The following is a 22,307-nucleotide window of genomic DNA, read 5'->3' on the forward strand; positions in this document are numbered from 1 at the left end:
CGTCATTGTAACTTGTGATAATAATTGTATAACACCATTAACGTGACACCGTAAAACCGTGATATACAATCGTTTTTGTACCATGAAAACCACACACGGTTGAAACCCTAGTGCCAACATTAGCATCTATCTCAATGCACAGATGTGGTTAAGGTTAGCCATTTAGAGCTGCTAGCCTGGCTGGAGACTTTTGTTTGCCATTAATTCTACATCTTCAGAATGGTACATCACGTCCCTAACACTAAAAAACACCAGGCTGTGCTAATACAAACTGGGCATGTCCTACAAGCAGAGTGCAGGCTTATCAAAGCTCCAGTCCTTGACTATGTATTGAAAGTGCAGTATGTACTTGGACAGGAAAACTACATAAATAACCAACATTGTGTGCCCACTATGAGGTACAGTAAAACCTCATTATTATCTTCACATACAGAACAGTGCAATCCCATCCTTTACAGAGTTGCTTGAAAGTTACCTCACTGTACGACAAAAGTCATGACCGATGACTCACAAAACTTTCCAAGCACGTATTTATCAGTCTCACTGTAGACTTGCCACAGTGTGTTGGCAAACATTTACCTTCGTGACAATAGCCTGTGCAGTTGGTGCAACATATCTACACAGCTTAACAATGAAACAATGTATGATTTCATAAATAATAACTGCGGCTCTAGGCCGTCCTGTTTAGTTTGGTAATACTGACACCAGACGTTCAAGGACTGCAAAGAATAAAAGGAACTTGATTAAATGAAACTAGAGCACATTGTTCAGTTGGGACTAGAGGGCAAACTGGCTCTTACAAAACTTCTCTTACCATGTGAGTGACCTAAATATGATCTCCTGTCATTTGGGTGTGGTGACTGTTCATCTATTGAAACAAAATCCTAGTAAATACCCATAAAACCCTCTGATTATAAACAAGGAGTTGTGCAACTGTTTACTATACAGGTAGTCAAGTCCTCAACTACAGAAATTCCCACAACGTCAGCATCAGCTTGATTCTCCCGTAACACATGGGCAGGCTGTGTGTATGTGTTTGTGTCAGCTCTTTAGGCTCACGTTAATTTTCAGAGATGGCGTTTAACTTGAAAGAATCAACTAGTGCTTTTCACACAAAGGTTAAATGAGTTCATCTCTCAGACGGAAACACCTCCCACAGGTTACAGTGTATTAAAAAAAATGACCTGGTTTATCATTTCCCGCCATGACAGCAAGAAAGTGAAACTCTAATAGATGTCAGATTTCTCAAACCTGTTCTGCTGCCCTACATTGTTATTGTGTCATCATAACACTACAACAACACCCTGTGTTACACAAACACACAAACAATATTAAATAGGTACCATTTGTTGTAGTACATTTCTAACAGCAACATCAGTTTTCAGAGAAACTACATTTCCCATAATGCTTCCCAAAGCTCCTGTAAGTGTTTCACCTAAGTGTAACACCATCTTGTTTTTTTGCCATAAGTGACCATATTTGGGCGCGAGAGTGGAGCTGGAGGAAGATATTCTAATTGGATCTGACAAGGTGGCCACGCCTTAAAGCATTCCCTGCTTTACTACGCATTTTACTCTAAATAATATAGAATCATTTACAAAATGAACATCATGTATTGAAGAAGATCCGAAACTAGTGATTGAGACGATAACCTCATTAGGAAACTGTTTACTGAGGTATTAAATCAAGTGAGAAGTAGGGCCATTTTTCTCTTAAGCTTACATAAAATTGGACAGCTTTTTGCAACCAGTGGAGTCGTCCCCTGCTGGCCTTTAGAAAGAATGCGGGTTTAAGGCACTTTTGCATTTGCTTCACTTTAAACTCTCCAGGTTACAAATGAGTCTTGGAATCTAAATTAGGATGGTGTAACTTGTGCCTTGTTGCCTCCATGGTGGTGTTGATTGTTTTTCCTTTCACTTCCCTTTAACTTCTTCTGCTATCTGTCATCCCATCGCCTAAGCTTGAGCTCCACTCAACATTTTTTTTTTATTTCAGCAACAAAGTAATCTGCCTTACACACAGTCTAGCAGGTTTTACACAAAAACTAGCCTGTTGATGAACCCGCGAAGGTGCAAATCTTTTATACAACTTTATCAAATGTGATATGGCAATGCTTTATCAGTGTCCACATGCTCCACATAGCACCTTTACCTTAACTGGGTTTTACACAGCATGATAGGCTGACGGTAAAGGTACAGTACTCAGCTTACTGACAGTAAAGCAGCAGATAAATCAACTTAACCATGACATTTTTCCTGAATGAATCAGTGTCTGTAAGAAAATATTCAACCAGGGAAGTCAAATAAAACAGCTCATGTGATCTGCCATCTGGCATGTATGCCAAACACACTCTCACACACAAAGGACTCCCTATTTAAACCTTCCTCAAAGAAATATCTTTAAAAAGATCAGGAATGTGAGGAATCTCTGAGGGAGTGTTTCGACTGAACAGGTGACCTTAGCAGGACTGCATGACCTAATAAGTCTTAACTTAACCTTATTTCCATTCGACCAAACTGAGGGAATTGCTCTTCGAACTAAATTAAGCAAAGGCAGGATTTTGGCAACCAGCGTTGCATAACCGAGAGAGCTGCCGTGTCGTTTAACAACGTGACGAGTAAACTGACAACATGGCGGGAACATAAATCACTGTCAGACAGGTACGTAGAGACAGGCATTGACAGTGTAAGGAATTAGACAAGTGGATGTGAATCGACACGTAAAGACAGATCAACTCTGCTTTTGACAAAACACTGTCCAGGTAATCAGGGAAGACAATGCAGAGTTAATGGATTTACCACACTGAAGGGTCCAGGAGGCCAGACTTTATCGCTCCAAAAACTGCTACTGTGCAGTTCCCCCTCTGGTCAAACTCCACTGGCCGTGTTTACAAAGGGTCGGATAACCCCAGGGTGATAGGGTTTAGACACTCACCCTCACAGGGAATCTAGTTGAACCTGCATTGTCATCCTTAAATGAAAACTGAAAAGACCAGGAGATTAACTTGTGTCATGCGTAATGGCAGGTTACTTTGTTAGGGGCTTATCACCTGAATACAAGCGCATACTAGTAGGGCTGCGTGTTCATTGAAGATTTTCAGTGCTAGTGTCTGCATGATACTTGAGTTTTGTGACAGATACCAAAAATGTTTTAATTTGAGAAATACAGACATGGTTTCTACCAAAAACTTTTACTTCAAAAAGGTGCAACATGTAGCAATTGGTCACCTGTCAAATTCATACTACAACAAATAGGGGGCAGCGTACCACCAGAGAAGCTGCTAACTGCACTTGTAAGCTCAGTTTACCGTGTAGCTAGCTGTTGAGTCTCCCCGGACTGGAAGCTCAGAGCAACGGGTGAAAATATTCACCAAAATCTCTGTTATATAGTTATAACATCAAATTGCTCGTTTCAAAAGATAAACACTCGGAAACCCAAAGAATATTCAGTTTACCATCATATCATAAGAAAAAGAAAAGCATAATCCTCACATCTTACTTAAAAAAATCAATACTGCATGATGTACTGTAGAAGACTATTGAGGTTCGATACCCAGGCATACATACATAGACATGAGTACCAGTGTGTCGGTATGAGGAGGAACAATGTGAATGGAGGGGTCAGGAAAAACAGAACCCCTTGTTCCCCCTCACTGTAACTGTCCTGGCATGGCTTTTAATTAACTGGCACTGTGCCCGCCATACCAGGCATTTAGTGGGCAGGAGGCCCCTCTGGCATCAATACAGATCATCATCAGGGGCTCGGCTGAAGGTATTCAATTTTCTGGGCAGAGTGTTACACTGCACTACATCCTGCTACTGTAATAAACCTCCTCTGGATGCATTGTGGGAATTCTTCTCTAATCAGAGGAAGGAGCTTGATACGGTTGTTGCCAACACCAATAACCTGCATGTCATGAGCGTTCAAGAGTGACATATGACAATACCGGACCCATAAATCACTTAACAATAGAAATACTTCCAGCATTAAAGTGATATTTATGTAACCTTGAGGCATTGATTTAAGACAGTAGATATACCATCATGGCTGCCATCATGACTATCATTAAAGGCTGGTTACAAGGCTGGTGTGTCCTCTGCCTCGCTGTGGAAGGCAGACCTTGTCAGAGGTGAAACACCTTATCTGTCGTCGCAGTTTACTTTCTCTTACAAAATAGCTTCACACCGCAGCAGAAGTAGCACAATGTAGTGCAAAGGTTGTGTAATGCAGTCTACATTTGCATGATAGAGTCAACGATGACGTCTTCGTCTATGCATTAAATCTTCCCCAAAAGCCACAATGTGACTGAAAACGTGTTTATACATCTTCATCTTCTGTTGTGGGTATAGTTGACTGTGTGAGTTTGAATCCAGTGGAAATCCCCTCACACCCTTCCAGCTGAACGAAGAGCTCTGGGCTCCCACTTGGAGAAGACGCAGCAAGCGTAACAGGCGGGGCCTCCTCCGTCTGTAAAGCAATTAGCCAAGACTGCACAAGCAGAGCCAGACACACATAAAACAACCCGAAGCAAACGCTGTTTGTGCTTTTGTGTTTTTACATAACCCGACGCAGTGGAACAAGGTTTAGCTAGTTTGTCTGTGGTTTTTTGTGCTTCAGGTCTGACTGCATCATGGTGTGATTAATGAGGGTTAAGAACTTAGGTTAGTGCTCACAGTTCACAAACAGAGACAGGACTGCTAGAGTTTGACATGCTGACATACGAGTGCACATGTGCAAGCTCCAACAAGATCCCACAGCTATGGGAAAAGTCAGAGCGTTGCTGCAATTTTCTTCGGAGTGTGTGAACAAGACGTTCACTGCGTGTGTCAGTCGGGTTTTTTAAGCTGTTGACTGTGTGGGTGTCTGTGTGTGTCTGTTCAAATAAAATACACCGTCCACTTCACGGCAGCCACAGTGCAGCACTCTCCAATGTAACCTGAGGACCAGGTAAGTTAAGTGATGGTATCACAGAACGAGACAGACACAGATTTCTTGCCACAACAAACAAAGCGAGCAGGAGGTCAGAATGGGAGCAGGAAGTCAGTCTGTCCAAATATCCCTCCAGTGAGCAAACACACATGCCTGGGAGCCAAGGAGCAGCATAACTGGTTCCCAGGAGCTTACGCCTATCAGCCACAAAATTAAAAGCACGAACAGGGAAGTGAATCACATTGATCTCTTTACAAGGTAATGTTCTGCTCGGAAACCCTGGTCAGGAGTGACCAGAGGAACATGACAAAGATCTCAAGGCATCGTCCTGGTCTCCAAATACCCCAGATCACAATCCGATGGAGCATCTGTGGGACGTGCCAGAACAAGTTCGATCCATGGAGGCCCCACCTCATAGGCCACAAGACGCGAAGCATCCACTGCCAACGTCCTAGTGCCAGAAACCATAGCACACCCCAGAAGTCCTCTGTCCATGACTCAAAGGGTCAGAGCCATGTACGATCAATGTCCAGGATCATCCCTGAGATGCTCTCAATAGAAATATCTTATAAAGAGCTCACTGTTAATGTACAATACATTACAGGATCACAGTGGAGGGTTTTAGCCTATTAGCAACAAATGACTTCACTTATGACAAATATTTTGTCGTTTCCTTCCTTGCAGGCACCCACTGGTTTATTTCATGCCAGTACAAAACCTTAATGAACTGGCATGTCCTTGACTTAGATAGGGGATTCAGCAGTTTAATGATAGGTTGCTTATATGTTTTGGTTTCTGTGTGTGTCAAAGGTACCTTATCTTGCACAGACCCTGATGATGCATTCAAGGATGTTCTGACATGCAAAAACATTTTGCATTTTGTAACCCTGCAACTTCTTATCATTGTAGATTATTCTGTTTATTTGATTTATCATTTCATTGTTAACACTAAGAAATGTATTAGAAAAATATTTTTTAAAACAGCCCACTACTAAATGACATCAATTCACAATGATTTAAAACATAAAGAGCAACAAATTTACACATTTAAGATGCTGAGACAAGCCAACGTTTTGTTTGATAAATGACTTTCATAATTAATCGAATAAGAGAGTCAGTCCCCATAGACTCCTGTATTATAATACAGCCTGCTACAAAAACAGCTTTGGTTTCTATAGCTAATTTTCCCCATTCATGACAGCTGTGCAGCATGGGACATTTTATATAAGTCACTTGTTTAAATTATATTAAGGATTAAAGTTGTGCATAATTAATGGCATAGTTGCTTTGAGTGACAGCCAGCCGCTAGCTGTCTCACTATCTGTCATTATGTAACATGTACGGTCAACTACACCACAGAACAACTGCTAATCTGCAAACACAAGAGGGAATAAAATGGCCTTCGAGCACGCTGCAGGCTCTTACCATGACCGTTACCTTGTGGATGAGCCTGCCTTCCTGACTTCTGTCCTCCTTTGTGTCCACCCTGAGGCCCAGCAGGGCGTCCATCCAGAGCCAAGTCGAGTGCAGGGCCGAGACCCAGTCTCTGCCCCTTAGCGTCCAGATCCTTTCTCTTCTTGCCCTTCAGCCAGCCCAAAGCCCGGCCCAGGGAGTGACTGCGCTTCTTACGGCCCCTTTTGGTATGCTTCTCCTGGGCAAAAATATCAACCACATCCTGGGGAAGAATGTCTCCAACCCCCAGCGAGTCACGGTTAGACATACCGCCTCACACTGGAGCTACGCCCTGAAGAAGAAAAAAAAGAGAGGGGAGATAGAAATTTAATTTTAAGTCATCAACAGATGTTATTTACACCCTCAACGTGCAGTTGAGCTCGTGCATTTACTTCAGATGGGGTCCGTGCTAACACTTTTAGCATAGCAGCTAACGTGAAGACTTCACCTTAAAAAAGGTTTCATTTCAGTTTGGGATCTCGGGGCTTCCAAAGACTTTGCCGGACAAGATGTACGGAGAAGTTGTATCATTTTTACCCTTATTTTTCTTACATATTAAAAGTCACCATCTACTTTAGTTGTTTAGGAGAAAGGCTGAAAAGCTGTGTTGCTGTGAAGCTCCAGAAATTATCTGCGGACTACAAATCTTCACCTGTTTTCCGATCGGCACAAGGTGGAGTAGATAATGTCTGAATTTTTATTTTTGCAGCATCAGACAAGCGTTCATGGTTGCAAAGTCTACCACCCCAATGTGCATGTGTGTGTATGTATCTGTTTGTGTTTGTGTCGTCTCCGTGGGCACTGCTCATTCAACACACACGCTCAGCCTACACAGACCCCCCTCCTGCCTCCAGACCCAACTTCACAGTTCTGCAAAGAAAGAACTGGCACCGCTCCCTTCATTCCATAACATGGAGTCATGACTCACAAAGCCGCACCCGTAGGCTCATGAGCTTTTACACACATCTCAACAGCACAGTGGGAAGAGAACAGAAAAACAAACAGTCACTAATGGACAGTGTCCATCCATTTGTCAATGAAGTGTTGTTTCCTCTTCCTTGTTACGTTTTATTGCCTTCACTCATCTTGTTTCCATTCTCAGTATGAGCTCATCTCTCAGCCTCCTCTCTCCACCACCTCCACCTTGCCAAACTCCTCTACTTTAAGGCAGGTTTCTCAGCCTTGCTCCTGGGAATCTGTAGCTTAGACTGGGCTTCTTCCAGCTGTGCACTTTATTAGATACTTATCTCCAGATCACAGGCTAAAAGTGGGATCAGGCTCTTAAGATGACAGGAGTCAGAGCTTGTAAATACGCACACACGGAGACTGAGGGGAGGTGGAAACTGAGGAGTCAGAGTGAGAGAATTATGAATCCCTGGGTGATTTGCTGTCGAGAAAGTTCGTGAAAGGTTTTTGAATACTATCCAGCCCTAGGCAAGACATGAAATTAAACCACAGAAACCTATCTCATCTTCTGAGGATTGCAAACAGCTCCTTATCAACAAAGCTCTGTGTAATGCAGAGGGAGGGCTGTGATGAGAAGTTGGATGTCTCGTATGGAAAATCTATAGGCAGATGTGCATTTTCTGGAGGCAGATTCCTTACATACTGTAACATACTGTCCTGCAATTTAATAGTTCAACTACAGTTCAACAGCACCGCAACCTACAGCCTTCAAAGTTACCATTCAGTTGAATCAACACTTCTCTAAAACAGTTTGAACAAGAACCAAACATTACAGCCTGCTTGAAGGGAGGATTTACTGCCTTATTTCTATCAGACTACATTAGCTTTAGCAAGGTGTATCTCATAAACCGTCTTCAGCTCTGCACTTAAAGTGGAAACGAGTTATCAGTCAAACTAGCGGCTACGAGATGCTGCACATATGATGCATTCATGTGGAATCGGAGTACTTGGAAAAATGAGTTCTCAACTGGGAAAATTCATGTGATTATCCCCTCAAGTCTGAAAGTCAGCCATTTTGGCAACGCAACAAAAATCGGGATTTAACTTAAAACATTCAAAAACTAACTTAAATTATCATGTTTTGACATCAAGTTAATCCTTGTGCCCCGAGCTGCACCGCTAACTGAGCTAACTAGCTAACTAGCTAATGTCAGCTTCAGATAGCAACACTTACAGTGGTTACTCTGGTGATATGCTGCCGCCTATTTGTTTGGAGCATGAATTTGACAAGTGGCCAATTCTTGCATATTGCACCTTTAAAGTTTATATACCAAAAAACATGGCGCACAAAGGTAAATGTTTGGTTGATGATAAAGAACTTTCTATTAATTCACCTATTTTCCTATAATTATTGCTCACATTTAATTTGTAGTATGGGATTAGCGTTCTAGATTAGATTGAAAAGTGATTTATTAGCATTAACCCTCACAAATCATGAGGGTTAGGGTTAGGGATTTTAGTGGTTTTATTGATTGTACTAGTGTGGCAACAAGTCTGGGACAAAATTACTCTGTAATATAAAGCTTCAAATTTCAGATATCAATATGCTGTTTTTAGACCGGAGAGGCCTAAAGGGCGAAAAATTAAATGTATTGATGGGCCACGGACCAGAAACAAATACCTATTGTATTGTATTGTAGAGATGCAAAATGGCGCTAGGATCTCAAGTTCCCCTAATTGATTGTCACTCTGCTCTCTGTGCTCACATTATTAAACTTAGGGATCCTACATATTTAAACAGCATTTTTACCTCTTACAAAATAAAATAGTTTTATTCAAACAATTTTTTTTCCCGCTGAACCTTATGGCAGGCCAGCTTTGGCATGCAGGCCACAATTTCGTCAGCCCTGGTTTAGACGCTCTCAGCAATAAAATACAACACATTTTCTTTGTAGCGTCTATGTTGTTCCCACATTTCAACTTAAAAGCTCATGAACACATCAGATTTGAGGAATTACTGCCCAGCATGAGAAATGGGACCATCCAAACAGCATGTGAATGCGATATGAAGTTTATCAGCTAAAACGTTTACCCTGTTCACTGTTTTAGTGTGTTAGCATTCTACATTGGATAATTAGCACGACACAAAAGGAGAGTTGAAGCTGATAGGAATGTCATTAGTTATTGCAGGTACTGGACAAACTAAAATTTCACCTGATGGTGGTGCCTGGGATTCTTCCATGAATGTTGGTACAAAAAATAATGGCAATACATCCAATAGTTGTTGAGCTAGTAAGGCTATAAAGAAGAGTTAAGTCTGGTTTTGCCCTCTTCAGAAGGAGAGATTTGCATCCACACTCCTGACAGGAGTATGCAGCCCTATATGAGAGGCTTAAGATGAATACTTGAAGTACTTGAATGCTTTTCTAAACTTTATACATACATGGGCATTTTGAAGTAATTTGTTATCTTAATGTAGCCGAGCTGAACTTGTTATTCACTGCAGCACATCTGAAGTGGCGCAGTGTGTATGGAGCAGACGTAACGAGTGAGTTGTAGTGAAAGGACAATAACAAGAAAAAGCATCCATCTTCTCCAGAGAAAAGTACCAGGCCTCTCCCTGCGTTAAGCCCTGTGTTTCTCCTGCTCCAAATTACAGTCATTTGGGCATGACTAAGATCCGTGCATCAGTGCTGGCTACAGTCGCCAATAATCAGACGCGTCTCTCAGGAGAAGAGGGGCCTGGCTCACTCATTTATAGCCCACGGGCTGTGGGGAGTGCATCAACTCCTCGTATTATTTCCATCACAGAGAGACCAGAGTAATGTAAAGAGCTCTGAGACCACCCAGCAGACCGCTGTCTGTGCAGTCCAGTCTCGAGGGGTTGACTCATGCCACCATTGCTGTGGTAACGCACAACAACCGGCAATTTTCAGTTTTGCAAACAAATTTACCGAGGTGAAGCACAAAGTGGAGTCTCCTTTAAATCTGTTACCCCGCTAAAAATATCTGTTTGTTTGATGACGTCTATTGTCTTATGATTTATGCAAGAAAATGGCACAATCTAGGAAAAAAGTCGCCGTCATAGCCCTCTCTCTAGCAAGTAAGCTTTACAAAGACAATCTCTCTTCAGAGTTAAAGCCGACATCTTAATTACAGAGTTGCTTCATTGTGCCAGCAATCACTTAACCTCCAACCACACCTCTCAATTCACAAATACACAAGCTAAGAAGAATCTAAAGTCAGACCTTTTTTAAGGATTTGTGGCACAAACCGGGCTAAAAACCTCCACCATCATCGCATACACAACATTACATCAGGTTGTATCATATCATCATTATGATCATGATCGGGTCGTATGCCTGAAGCTTATTTGCAGACAAAAATGTTGTATGTTCTCTCTCCGTCTCGCTCTCACACACACACACGCACACACACTAAGCTCGCTGTGGTTTTCCAGCCCCATTCCTGCCAGAGCAGGCATGTGTTCCAACATGCTGTTTACTTATCCTTTACAAAAGAGGCCAGGCTCTCACGTTGGACAGGAGGTACGGCTCAAACACAGCAAACCTCAACGCAGTGTGTCAATACCTGCAGCACTGACTGATTATCTGACATTGACAGCAGTGTGTACATATCAGCATGAAGTAAACTGGAGCTGATAATAGTTTACACACTGTCATGAAATAGACTGGGAGACTCAGCACATGTGAAAATTACATTTATTGAGTGCTTTTTACGGCTATATATCCTTGAGCATGAGTATATAAATTCTACAGTAAAAGTGGGATTTCTCTTCAGGTTTACGCAGGCGGGTCAACAACGTTAAAGCAAAGCAAAGCACTGACACCTGCCTTGCCTTAAGCAAAGCAAAGCACAGTAGCATAGCTTACTGTGGGAATCCAAACCCAAATCCATGAATATACCAAAGATTTCCATTTTACAGCGGGCTCTACTGTACCTTTCTTTCACAAACTGGTGTGTTAAAGAAGCAGGAAAGCCAGTTTTTGTTATATATGAAAATGACTTTAATCCAAGTGACTAAAGCGTGTACACACCCTCAACAGATGCGGAGCGAGTGCAAATAATTCTCACTATTTGTTTTTAAGATGAATGCCTTTAAGGTAGGATTTACTCCGAATGGCAAATGGGATACTGACTTAAAAGGAGCTTGTTCTTTCTTTTTTTCCCCCCCTTTCCATCAGTATTTTATCTATGTTCAAGTGCATGTAATATCTTGAAAATTAAAAAGCCAATGTCTGCAACAACAAAAGCTCCTCTTACCCACAGAAAACACTGCTCCTGAAACGCCTCATCAGTAGACTCGCCTTTGACTTCACGACATCACACTATGTTGTCATTAATGCCTCCTGTTTGGCATGTAAGACAGCTCAGGCGTGTGTGAGCTAACCAATCAGAGGAGACTAGTATTCAGAGGGAGGGTCCCTGAAGAGACAGGAGCTAAAACAGTGAGTGTTTCAGACAGAGGGGGAATACAGTGCTGCAGCACTGGACAGTATGAGAAAACTGACTTTTTTAAACATTAAAAAAACATTTATTACTAACCCATGATAAAATTATGAAATCTGAAAATGAGCGTCATATGTCTTCTTTCAAATATTTGAGTTGATCGTGAACAGTTACTGAGACCCACTGGATTGATTTTTAGAGGTTCTCAAACTTTATCGGCCCAAGTACCCCCTTTTTCTGATTTTGGAATAGGCCTTCAAGTACCACTATCACCCGACTACAACATTTTGCTGAGAAAACTGCAAGAGAAAAGCTAGCGCATAATGCAATTAATGAAGGATAATCCACCTTTTGACGAATATATTATTAAAACAACTAATGGAGCGGAAGAGTTTCAATTAGTGCCTCCTGAGCAGATTTATTTTAATACTTTGGCCGTAACATTTCAATAAATTCAATCTTGATATCAATGTGTTACAAACAGTACAGTATAACAGCAAGTAAGTACTGCTTTACAGTACTTATTTAGTACAGCTGTGCTTGTTGAGTTTTTGACATAATTCGGTTTAACACCTAAGTTTAACAGTAACTCTGTCGATCTCTAATCATCAAACACAACTGTAAAATATTTTTTCCCCAGCTTAAACACAAGTAATCTTTTAAAAACATACTTTCAGGAACCCCATGTAGTACTGCTGCATACACATAGGGGTACGCCCATTTGAGAAACACTGTTTTATGTAAAAAAAAAAAAAAAAAAAAAACGAAAAGAAAACTGCACCGACGGGGTGAAGAATTAGGTTCAAACATTTCAGAAAAAGTAGTATAAAATCATTGTTGGACGAATTTAAAAAAACTCCAGCTGCAGGGTACAGCAGCCCTCGTTACGTAACATGGTAAACTCACAATACTGACTTCATGCTCAAGTGTAATCACGCTCTTATCAACTCTGGAAAATATGAACAATGTGAATTTTGCAGGCGGTGGTGGGGGCACGGGGGAGGGGTCCAGGAACAGTAACTTTGACTGCGGTGAGTCACACGGGGAAGCTGACGGAGCAGACTCCCAATGCCTCACAGGGATAAGGCAAAGCCAAGAGGGAGTGGCAGTGATACAGGCAGCCGCCTTTGTTTGAATTAGGACTGGCTCAGCTTAACCAGGAGGCCATTCACATCTACGCCTGAGCTGCCGGGTTTCACATGGCATGACTTAGCTGTCAGTGAGCGAGGTTAAGGTCAGGCTCAATGTGGTTAGTCTTTACAAGAAGTAAATAATAGATCAATGAGGTTAATGTTCTTCTCTTTTTAAGGGAAATGGATGTTTTGGATCTGTGCCACTCTTACTGGTGAGATCACCGGAATAGGCTTTACGGTAACAGCCAATTTGGGCAAAACACAGTCCTTAAACCACATTTTAAGAGTGACTCTGTAACTAAATGGCAAGTGTGTAGCAGTGTGAAAAAAACTGGTGTAACTGTGTGGCACCTGAAGGCATCAATCAGGGCGTTGGCTGTCTTCTCTGGGCATTATCAAACAAAGGAGAGCACTGCTACTCAAGAGCAACCTTGTCTGGGCGACAGCTCTGCATGTGCAAACACTCGATGAACAAGAAATGTGCAGCGGTGGACGATAAAGGAACCACGACACAAAGTGGAAATCTTCAATTACACGACTTTGAAATCAGGAAACCAGGAAAGATTTCCCATTTCAGGGGAAGCAGTCTCCTCTTTTTTGGACTGACAGAGAGGATTACAAGAATGTTTCCTACAGCCTGGTTTCATACCAACATATCAGCATAAATACACAGTGGCGAAGGACTTGGACTGAAAGACAATCCCTCGTGACATTATGCGGTCCCTTTGTTTGCTGCTGAAAGGGTAGAGTTACAGAAAAATACCATGTAGGTAATGACAGTGATAAAAATAAACAACAATAACACTGTAAGACAGTAATGACACAAATAAACCCAAAATGCTATGTAACTGAACTCACTGAGGTTGCAGACGCTGCATGTGTGTGTGTGTGTGCGCGCGCAGTGGTACCGTGCAGAGATCTGTGGATAGGGTAATGCAAGTTGGCGTGCTGCGAGGCCGCTGTAGCCGTGCAGCAGCTTGTCTGGTAAGAGCAGCGGCTGCATTCCTGAGAGATTGATAATTACCGACTGAAGGAACTCCTCACTCCAAATCTGCTTTCGCCCCCCCCAAAAAAAACCTCCGCCTCTCATCCCCTCCTCTTGTTCTCCCTTTCACCCCCTCCTCTCTGCCACACATCCCTCATACAGAACAGTGGCCTTGGAGACAGACACAGCCATGAAAGAAAGAGGATAATAGCGGGCGCATGAGAGTCATTTTGAGATAACATTATAACATGTGATTGAGTCCACTGAGCGGGATTATTGTTCGCTGTGTACTCAATTCAGGGGGGAGTCACAAATATTTTATCTCTATGGAAACAGGACAGATTTTTCTTTCACAGAATATGTGGAAACCAAGCATCAAAGCATGAAAAAAACATATTTATACATATAGAAAAACCTTCTTTAAAAGGAGACATATTATGCTCATTTTCAGCTTTATAATTTCATTTTGAGTTACTACTAGAATAGGTTTACATGCTTTAATGCTCTGTCTGAAACACTCCATTTAAGCTCCTGTCTCTTTAAAGACCCCCCTCCCGAACACCCAGTCTCCTCTGATTGATCAGCTCACACACGCCTGAGCCAGCACCGCAAACAACAACAGAGCATCTGTGCTAAATTAATTCTTACGTGCCAAACTAGCTGCTATGCAAAAGTGTGACGCCGTGACGTAGTCGCAAAGTCACAGAATTAAAGGCGGGACTACTGACGAGGCGTTTCAGGAGCAGTGTTTTCTGTGGGAGAGGGGAGCTTCTGTTGGTGCAGAGTTTTTCCTTTTTAACTTTCAAAATCTTTTACATGCACAAGAACCTATAAAATAGTAAAAAAGAAAGAAAGGGCATAATAGGTCTGCTTTACAAAAATAACTCAAACCAATTAATTGATTATCAAAATTGTTGACGACTGATCAGTTAATCATAACCTCTCCAGCAACTAATGACCATTTTCAGCATTGATTAATCTGCCGGTATTCTTCCCGATTAATCAATTTACTTAATTTTCAATCAAAGACTGTGAAACTGCCCATTATAATTCCCCAAAGTGGAAGGAAGCATCTTCAAATTCCTTGTTTTATGTGACTCTCAGTCCAAAACTCAAAAGGATTTTATTTGCTAGCCAAGGAGGCCCAAAAAACTCAACATTATGAAACAAAAGTTAGTAATGTTTTGTATTTTTGCTTTAAAAATGGCATACACGACAAACTGATTGTTCTGATAGCTGCTGATTGTCTGTCAACTCATTGATTAATCAATCATTAGTCATGCCAGCTCTAATCTTCTGAGCTGCTGATATACTGTAGTTGTCCACAGTGATTAAGAAGTGCACTCCTCTGGTATGTGATGGTTTAATTGTCAATTTCGGTAAGTAACTTTAATGAGATTTCAAAAATGAATAACAGGAAAATGTGGTCGTTCCTACAAAGTGACTGTTTAAATTCCTTTCATCTTGGTCTCCATTGTTTACTTCTGTGTTTCTTTCCAAGGAGCAGAAAGAAAACTCATGGAAATTTGGCTTTTCTCTGGCAGGATAAGTGAGCAGCAACAGTGGCTCAGCTCTGCAAAGTGTGTTGTTTGCTTTGCGTCCAGGGGTTGCCAAGGGTCCAAGTCTGGACTGCAGCCTCTGTGGAGCTTAAGACCTCTGAACTGACAGGTCAGTGAGGGGTGAAAAAGAAAGTGTTGTGCAGCAGTGACCAGGCAAACACAGCTGGACAGCCGGGGTTTAAAAATACATCCTGGCATCTCGGTGTCTCTGCTCTGTCTCGGTCAAAACAAAAACACCGAGTTGAAATCCTGTCAATCTGAAGTTCGCTTGGTCTGACAGTTGCCTGAGCAGGTGGCAGTTAAAGAAACACGTAGTGTGGGGAATAAAAATAGTCCTCAGTTTGGACCAGAACTTATGTGAAGACAAGAAAAGAAAGAGAGAGAGAGAAATGGGCCGGCTTGTTTGCATCAAAACTCCATCAAGCCCCTATAACAACTATTGACTGACTCTTTCAGAAGTGCTGATGAGTCCTCACTGATGAGTTACTCATCAGCCAATGACATTCTGATTAACAGCACAATGTGCTCCATTCATCAAGGAGTTTCCTCACACCGCAGATCTCCAAGTTCTCACACACACAATCATGTGTCTTTGTTACAACACCAATTGATCCTCCTGTTGCTCTCTCCTTGCCCTTTCCTCCACTGAGCTGGCACTTCGTCACTGGCGAGTCATGTGTGATAAAAGTAAGCGCGTGAAAAGTTGGACATACCTGGCTGCAACACATCCGGAAAACTGGCTTTCCTTATCCTGAGTTATCTTCCCTTCTCCACCTCGATCTTCCTCTCAGGCATCTACCAGACTCTGCTGTGCCTCCATAGTGCTTACATAACACACCTGTAATCTCCATGGGTACAAGCCCTGGCATGGCGAAGAAGGAGCACCAGTATGTGACACACCCTTTCTAAACAAATGGCTCTGTCTCAGCCTCACCTACCAGAGGGTACAAGAGGTGAACCTGAAGCCTTCAACCCCTCCATCGCTGAATTTGGAGCTCACATCCAGTCCGAAGTCCAGGAGAGGCAGCGGCGGACAAACAGAGAGGGGGGAGAGAGACCCCTGAGAGGTCCCAGAGGTGGTCCTGTTATCTCTGTCAGGTTAATGAACAAGCAGTGGATCTATATAAGAGCGTTATGCCCTGCACATGGACTGTCATTGACTGGTATGGACAAGACCAAGCTGTCAAGCAGTCACTTTACTGCTGAGACAGTGATGGGAAATAACACAATAGCCTTATTGTCATGAGCTCCATAGCTGAGAGCAGCACTACAGGTCTTAAATTACCTGTGCTTAGGATCCCTCAAGGCCAAGCTAAGCAAATCTCCCACACCTAGTTTTCCATGCATGCCTATACCCTGCCTGGATCTGCTGCCCTCCATTTACACCTCAACCGATCTTGATTATACTTGACAACACTTTTTTCCTGATTTTTTCTTTATTCTGAAGCCTCATTTTATTTTAATAGTCTATATTACAGCAGCTGAAAACGTGTCAGACAACATAATGCAAGAGCTCCACCTAAAAATGTGCTTTCTGTAAATCCATAAAAAGTTGATTCAGTCAATCCTGGTCACTTTACTAAGATCTGAACTTTTTTCAACGTTTACTAAACTCAACTTTTATTTTACTGTTTATCATGTCAACGCTTAGTTTAGGTGGCTTTATTAGAAGGGGCTGACAAAAAGAGAGATGAGTGCCACTAACTGCACTTTTTTCTTCAAACTTATGCAACAACAAAGAAGCGCAAATACCTTGTTAAACTTTTCTGATCCGGACGGGTTGATTCAGCCTCTCTCCATTTGAAGCGTCTCCCCGCTGCGTCCTTCCTCTCCCAAACTCCAAACTTTCACCGTCCGAAGGAAAACTTCAGGTGAACCATTTCCGTGAAAAGCGCTTCAGGAAGAGACTGCCGTCTGGATTTGTTTGTAACCGCGGGGACGGATGCGTTTTGCTGGATGTCGGCTGAACAGACTTCTCCACCCTCGCTGCCGCCTGTCTGTTTGACGCTCCGGCGTACCACAGACGCGAAATGGAGAGAAGTTGCGTCGACCTGCAGCTCCCACCTGGAGGAGGCAGGACGCGCTCGGCTCAGGTGCGAGTGAGAGGCTGCGGTCTGTGTGGTGAGGACATCTAGTGGTGGGATGAAGGAACAGCAAGTAACGCGCTTTAGGAGTTTGCATTTCCAGCTTTTTTTTTTTTTTAATGCAGTGGATTCAACAAAGTTTTAAATAAATGAATGAGGACATGGTCTTGTCTACCTACTGTGCTCTGTATAACGTATCTGTATTATAAATAAAAAAGCTATAGATTCGCATAGGCCTATTTTATGTTGAACCTCGGCAGCTATCTCTGTTAAAGTGTTTTCTAAGAAACAAATAACTGGGAAAATACAGTCTAATAAAGATAGGTAAGGTAGGCCTATACATGTATTTGTATTTTTCTTTCTCCCTGGTGCAGTTTGAAATCCTATGGAAGCCCATTCTGCCAATTAAAGAGAAAAGAAAGTATGAAACTTAAGAAAACAATTTTTAAAAAGTCCTTATTTTGATATGAAAACTCGAGAAAAAAAATGGAAATGTTTCTTTAAAATCTCATAATTATGACTTTCGATCTCATAATTACAATATACAATGGGAATGTGTTTTTCATCAAGCTTTGTTTTCATCTTGTTTTATTTTAAGATGGAGGAAATGGGCCTCCTTGGAATCACATGTATTGGTTTGTACTATTTTTTCTTTTTGTTGTCCTTTTGTTTCATGCATGAGCTGTTATTAACAATATTTTTAGATGAGACTATTTGGATTTTATATGTCTATGAACAATGTAATGTAACACTGTAAAACACACAACTAAATGTCTCCTGAAGAAATCATTCTCTACCTGTAATTGACATTCCCGACCTATTTCTTCTGGATATACACATCTGGATATTAACTGTGTACTTGCACAACATACTGATAATTGTGACAGTGACTGATAATGAATGACAGTTCATATCTGACCATTTTTTTATTAAACTGTTTTGCATTTTGCAGTTGAGCACCATTTTGAATCTCTTTGACGATGATCTGTATGTGCAGTTGAAATGTGACAACTCTCCTTTATATTCAAACATATCTATATAAATTCCTCATGTTTCTGTGCTTGTTTTTATTTATGCAGAATAGCAAATCAGTGCAAAACCATACAAGACTTATGCACCTTTAATCCTTCCTTTGCCTGAAAAATTAACAATCACACTTACCTGCTTCTCTTTGGACTGAGTAGTATTTTGCAAACAGTACACTACAATATTCAGTTAAATGGTTATCAATGGTGCTGTTGTGTTATAATAAAGGCACTCTGGGTAAACATAGTGTCTGTCTTTTACTTGAATGTTGAATATTATAAGCTATAGTTCTGATGCTCACATCACTCATGATGTCTCTTTGCATATCCTGCCGTGTGTTTGCTTTTGCTCTGTGTTGAATTTAATAGGCAGCATGCAAAACCACTACAAACAAATGCTGTATATGAATCATGCAAACTGTATGTGCAGCTGAGCTCAATGCTGAGGAAAGCTATTAAAAGAAAAGCCTGCACAGGCGTGCTAATGTTGCCACCTCTGCCTGAGGCTGAATATTTTCAGGTAGAAAATTGAGGAAAGTTATTTCTTTTTCAGTTGTCGGTCATGATGTCACCACCTCCTTACTTTACTGTATATGCGCATAAGTACCGGCTGTATAAATATCTCTCTCTCTGACACCCAGGCTGGTCCAGACATGTGTTGGCTGATGCATCCAGAGCACGAGGGCCAGTCTGCCTTCAGCACTGACACAGATTGTGATCCCATGTGGGGGTATGAGAGAGTCTTAGATAGAGTTTCCCCCGAGCCTCCAGTGTTATAAATAAACACAAAGTGTGCCTCTGTTTTCCTAGAGACAGACACACTGCAGAGCTGTCCTTAAAGTTAAGAGCAAGCTGTGCTCGCCGCTCTCTGGACTGTCAACGCTGCGCAAAGTAAGTAGAAATACAAGTTTGTAGGGATTGTTAATGATCAGTATGAGATTTTGACAAGGAACTGGGTGTCTTTAAGGTCCTCTTGTGTGCGATCATAGGATGTTTTTTTAGGATTTGCAGGCTTCAGAATTTTAAACTTGATTAAATTTATAAGGAATGACCAGATTATAGTGATTTTAAAATCATAATCCTCTTAATTATTACTCTGATTAATGACAGTTCCCTCCTTTTCCTTCCTTAGCTTTTCTCTAAGAGGCTGATGGACGATCAGACATCAACAGACAATGGGAAAGACACAGCATTTACCGAGGAATCACACATGGAGCAGAGATTTGTTGACGATATCACAGACTCAGAAACAGAGGACACACCACAGCCCATCATACAAATGGACAAGGAGGTCATGGACAGCTTGGGGCAGCTTTTCGACCACTGCATCCGGCAAGTGTCCCATCTGGAGACGCAGAGGAACGAGCTGATCCAAGAGCTCCTCGCTCTGCAGGAGCCCATGCTGCGAGTGGTGGAGCACCTGAGAGGGAAGCTGGTGGAGATGAAGAGGCTGCTCACTCTGGCTCAAATGGATTACGTGGCTGTTTATGAGGAAGTGCAGCAGGTGAAGAGGAAGCTGTTTGCCACAGCCAGAGACTGCATCCAGAGCCAGGTGACACTGGCTGCACGCGAGTATGAGGTGGCTCAGTCTGCTGTTACACAGGTAGGTAACACCTGAAGGATTGGTTTACTGTGGCAGGTTACAGCAGACTATTGTTTTTGTCCCAGTTTGAGAGGTGATCCATAATATTTGTGTCATCTTTGGTTAATAAATGATTCTATCTTCATCTATCTCAAGTGGAAATATGACTTTACAGCGAATACTAAAACCAACATTACATTAAACAGGAAGTTGATATGAATAGAGTATCTTCATATGTGCAATTAATAGAGGTCAATGCTGATCAGTGCTCATCATCATCATCATTATGAAATCTATAAAACACTTATCATAAATGGTGTCTAAATTGGAGGACTGTTTAAAGTGAGATACACAGAAATTATGTTAAAGCAACATTATCTCAATCTCCTCTGCAAGGCTGTATAAAATGTAATTGAATTGAATCTGTTAGATTCTTAATTGTTCTTAATTAGATGTAGCTTCAGCCTGCGTCATTTTTAGTCCGTTAAAGCTGTTTTTGTTTTGTTGTTTGTCTACTGTACTGTTTTATTTGTCTTTTTTACCTTCTGCAAAAACATTACAGTAGTAGTAGTAGTTTGCTCACTTATGCCACTGTAATGTACGTTTTCATCAATTTTCCATCCATGCATAGGAGGAGCTAAAGGCCCACATCCAATGTATGACCCAGGAACTGTCCCAGCTGCAGGAGAACTACCAGAACCAGCTAAACTCCCTGAGGGACCAGGCCCGTCAGCCCTGCAGGCCCAGGGCAATGAGCGACGCCAGCCTCTGCCGCCAGGCTTCTCTCAGACTGCAGCGGCGGCTCAGCGGCAGCATGAGGTCACTGGAGGGCTGGTACGAGCCTCGGCTCATGGCTCTGTTAAAGAGGAGGCAGATCGGGGAGGACGCCCTGAGGAAGAGCAGGGACCAGGCGATGGACCTGAGGGCCCGCCTGGGGCCCCTGAGAGAGGAGATACAGAGGCTGGATGTGCAGAGAGCCTGTCTGGAGCAGAGGATCAGTCTGATGGAGGAGGAGAGGGAGGAGCACGTCACACAACACAAGGTACAGTGACGTAGTAGGACTTGAAGATATAAAGGATGATTTGTAAGATTAGACACACTGAGATGTTTGTCCACTTTGCACAGGAGACAGTGGAGACATTAAAAGAGACTCTGAGAGAACTGCAAGTGGAGTTTGAGGTTCAGAGAAAATTGAAGAAAGATATGGAGGATCATAAGGACGGCCTTTTAGAGGAGCTGAAATCTCTGGGGTAGGTTCATTTTGATCACATCACTGTTTTACTCGAAATTGTAAGCAGCATTAATACATTTGCTAACAGCAACCTTGTCATACAGAGGCTGTGATGAACCCAATGAAACCACTGCAGAAGACGATCCCTAATTTCCTGTTTCCAATGGATATTTTTAAGCAGATTATCTACATCAGACCAAACTACAGCACTGCACTTACAATTAACATAATACAAATGGTAGGCTATTTATTAACTTCTGCATGTTTTAAAGGAGACCTATGACGCTTTTTTGATTTTTTCCTTTCCTTTAGTGCTTTATAGGTTCTTCTGCATGTAAAAGATCTTGAAACTTAAAAAGCCCATTGTCCACACCAACAGAAGCTCCTCTCTCCCACAGAAAACCCTGCTCCTGAAATGCCTCATCAGTAGCCCCCCTTTAATTCTTCAAATCACAATACATCTCCGTGTCACACATTTACAAAAATGTATGTCTAGTGGCTAGCTTGGCCCGTACAATTGATTAAGCACAGCTGCTCTATTGTCATTAGTGGTGCTGGCTCAGGTGTGTGTGAGCTGAGCATTTAGAGCAGACTGGTGTTCAGAAGGAGGCCTTAAAGAGACAGGAGCTAAAACAGAGCTTTTCAGACAGAGGGGGGATAAGTGCTGGAGCACTGGACAGTATGAGGAAACTGATGTGTTTTTGGAGCATTAAGCAGTAACCCAAAATAAAATTATGAACCTGAAAGTGAGGATAATATGTCTCCTTTAATAGAAATACTGATATTAGCGACGATATATTACCGATAATTTCTCCAACCCCTACTTATCAATTCCCATTTTACAGAAATATACTCTTTCATACAACATATCTAACATGCTGTGCCAAAAAACAAAGAAAAAAACAACATATTTACTGTAAATGTTTTTTTACGAATTTATTTAAGTACACA

General features: G+C 41.9%; 2 protein-coding genes across 5 annotated transcripts in view; one reads left to right on the forward strand and one right to left on the reverse strand.

Annotated features, from left to right (window-relative positions):
• LOC311274483 (uncharacterized protein) overlaps positions 1 to 17,539 on the reverse strand; it is a 31,061-nt gene extending 13,522 nt beyond the window's left edge. Inside the window, exons 1-2 of one of the 2 annotated variants that reach the window (XM_084382180.1) lie at positions 17,187 to 17,539; positions 6,367 to 6,673 (exon numbers count right to left, since the gene is read on the reverse strand). In XM_084382180.1, the coding sequence (XP_084238306.1) occupies positions 6,367 to 6,649 (283 nt within the window). In that variant the 5' untranslated portion in view covers positions 6,650 to 6,673; positions 17,187 to 17,539. Of the gene's footprint in view, positions 1 to 6,354; positions 6,674 to 17,186 lie in introns of both variants that reach the window. The other variant, XM_084382179.1, reaches the window with a different exon arrangement.
• Positions 17,540 to 19,337: 1,798 nt separating this feature from the next.
• On the forward strand, positions 19,338 to 22,275 carry LOC311274187 (syncoilin-like). Of its 3 annotated transcripts, none has more exons than XM_084381660.1 (5): positions 19,338 to 19,434; positions 19,676 to 20,146; positions 20,757 to 21,167; positions 21,251 to 21,375; positions 21,461 to 22,275. In XM_084381660.1, the coding sequence occupies exons 2-5, from the start codon at positions 19,694 to 19,696 to the stop codon at positions 21,504 to 21,506; spliced, it is 1,035 nt and encodes a 344-aa protein (XP_084237786.1). In that variant the 5' UTR covers positions 19,338 to 19,434; positions 19,676 to 19,693; the 3' UTR covers positions 21,507 to 22,275. The 3 variants fall into 3 exon arrangements, with proteins under 3 accessions (XP_084237786.1, XP_084237787.1, XP_084237788.1); XM_084381661.1 differs by having other exon boundaries at positions 20,793 to 21,167; XM_084381662.1 differs by having other exon boundaries at positions 20,805 to 21,167.
• The last annotated feature ends 32 nt before the right edge of the window (positions 22,276 to 22,307 follow it).

Source organism: Pagrus pagrus (genome assembly GCF_965226575.1).
Source record: "Pagrus pagrus genome assembly, chromosome: 18".
Classification (NCBI taxonomy): domain Eukaryota; kingdom Metazoa; phylum Chordata; class Actinopteri; order Spariformes; family Sparidae; genus Pagrus; species Pagrus pagrus.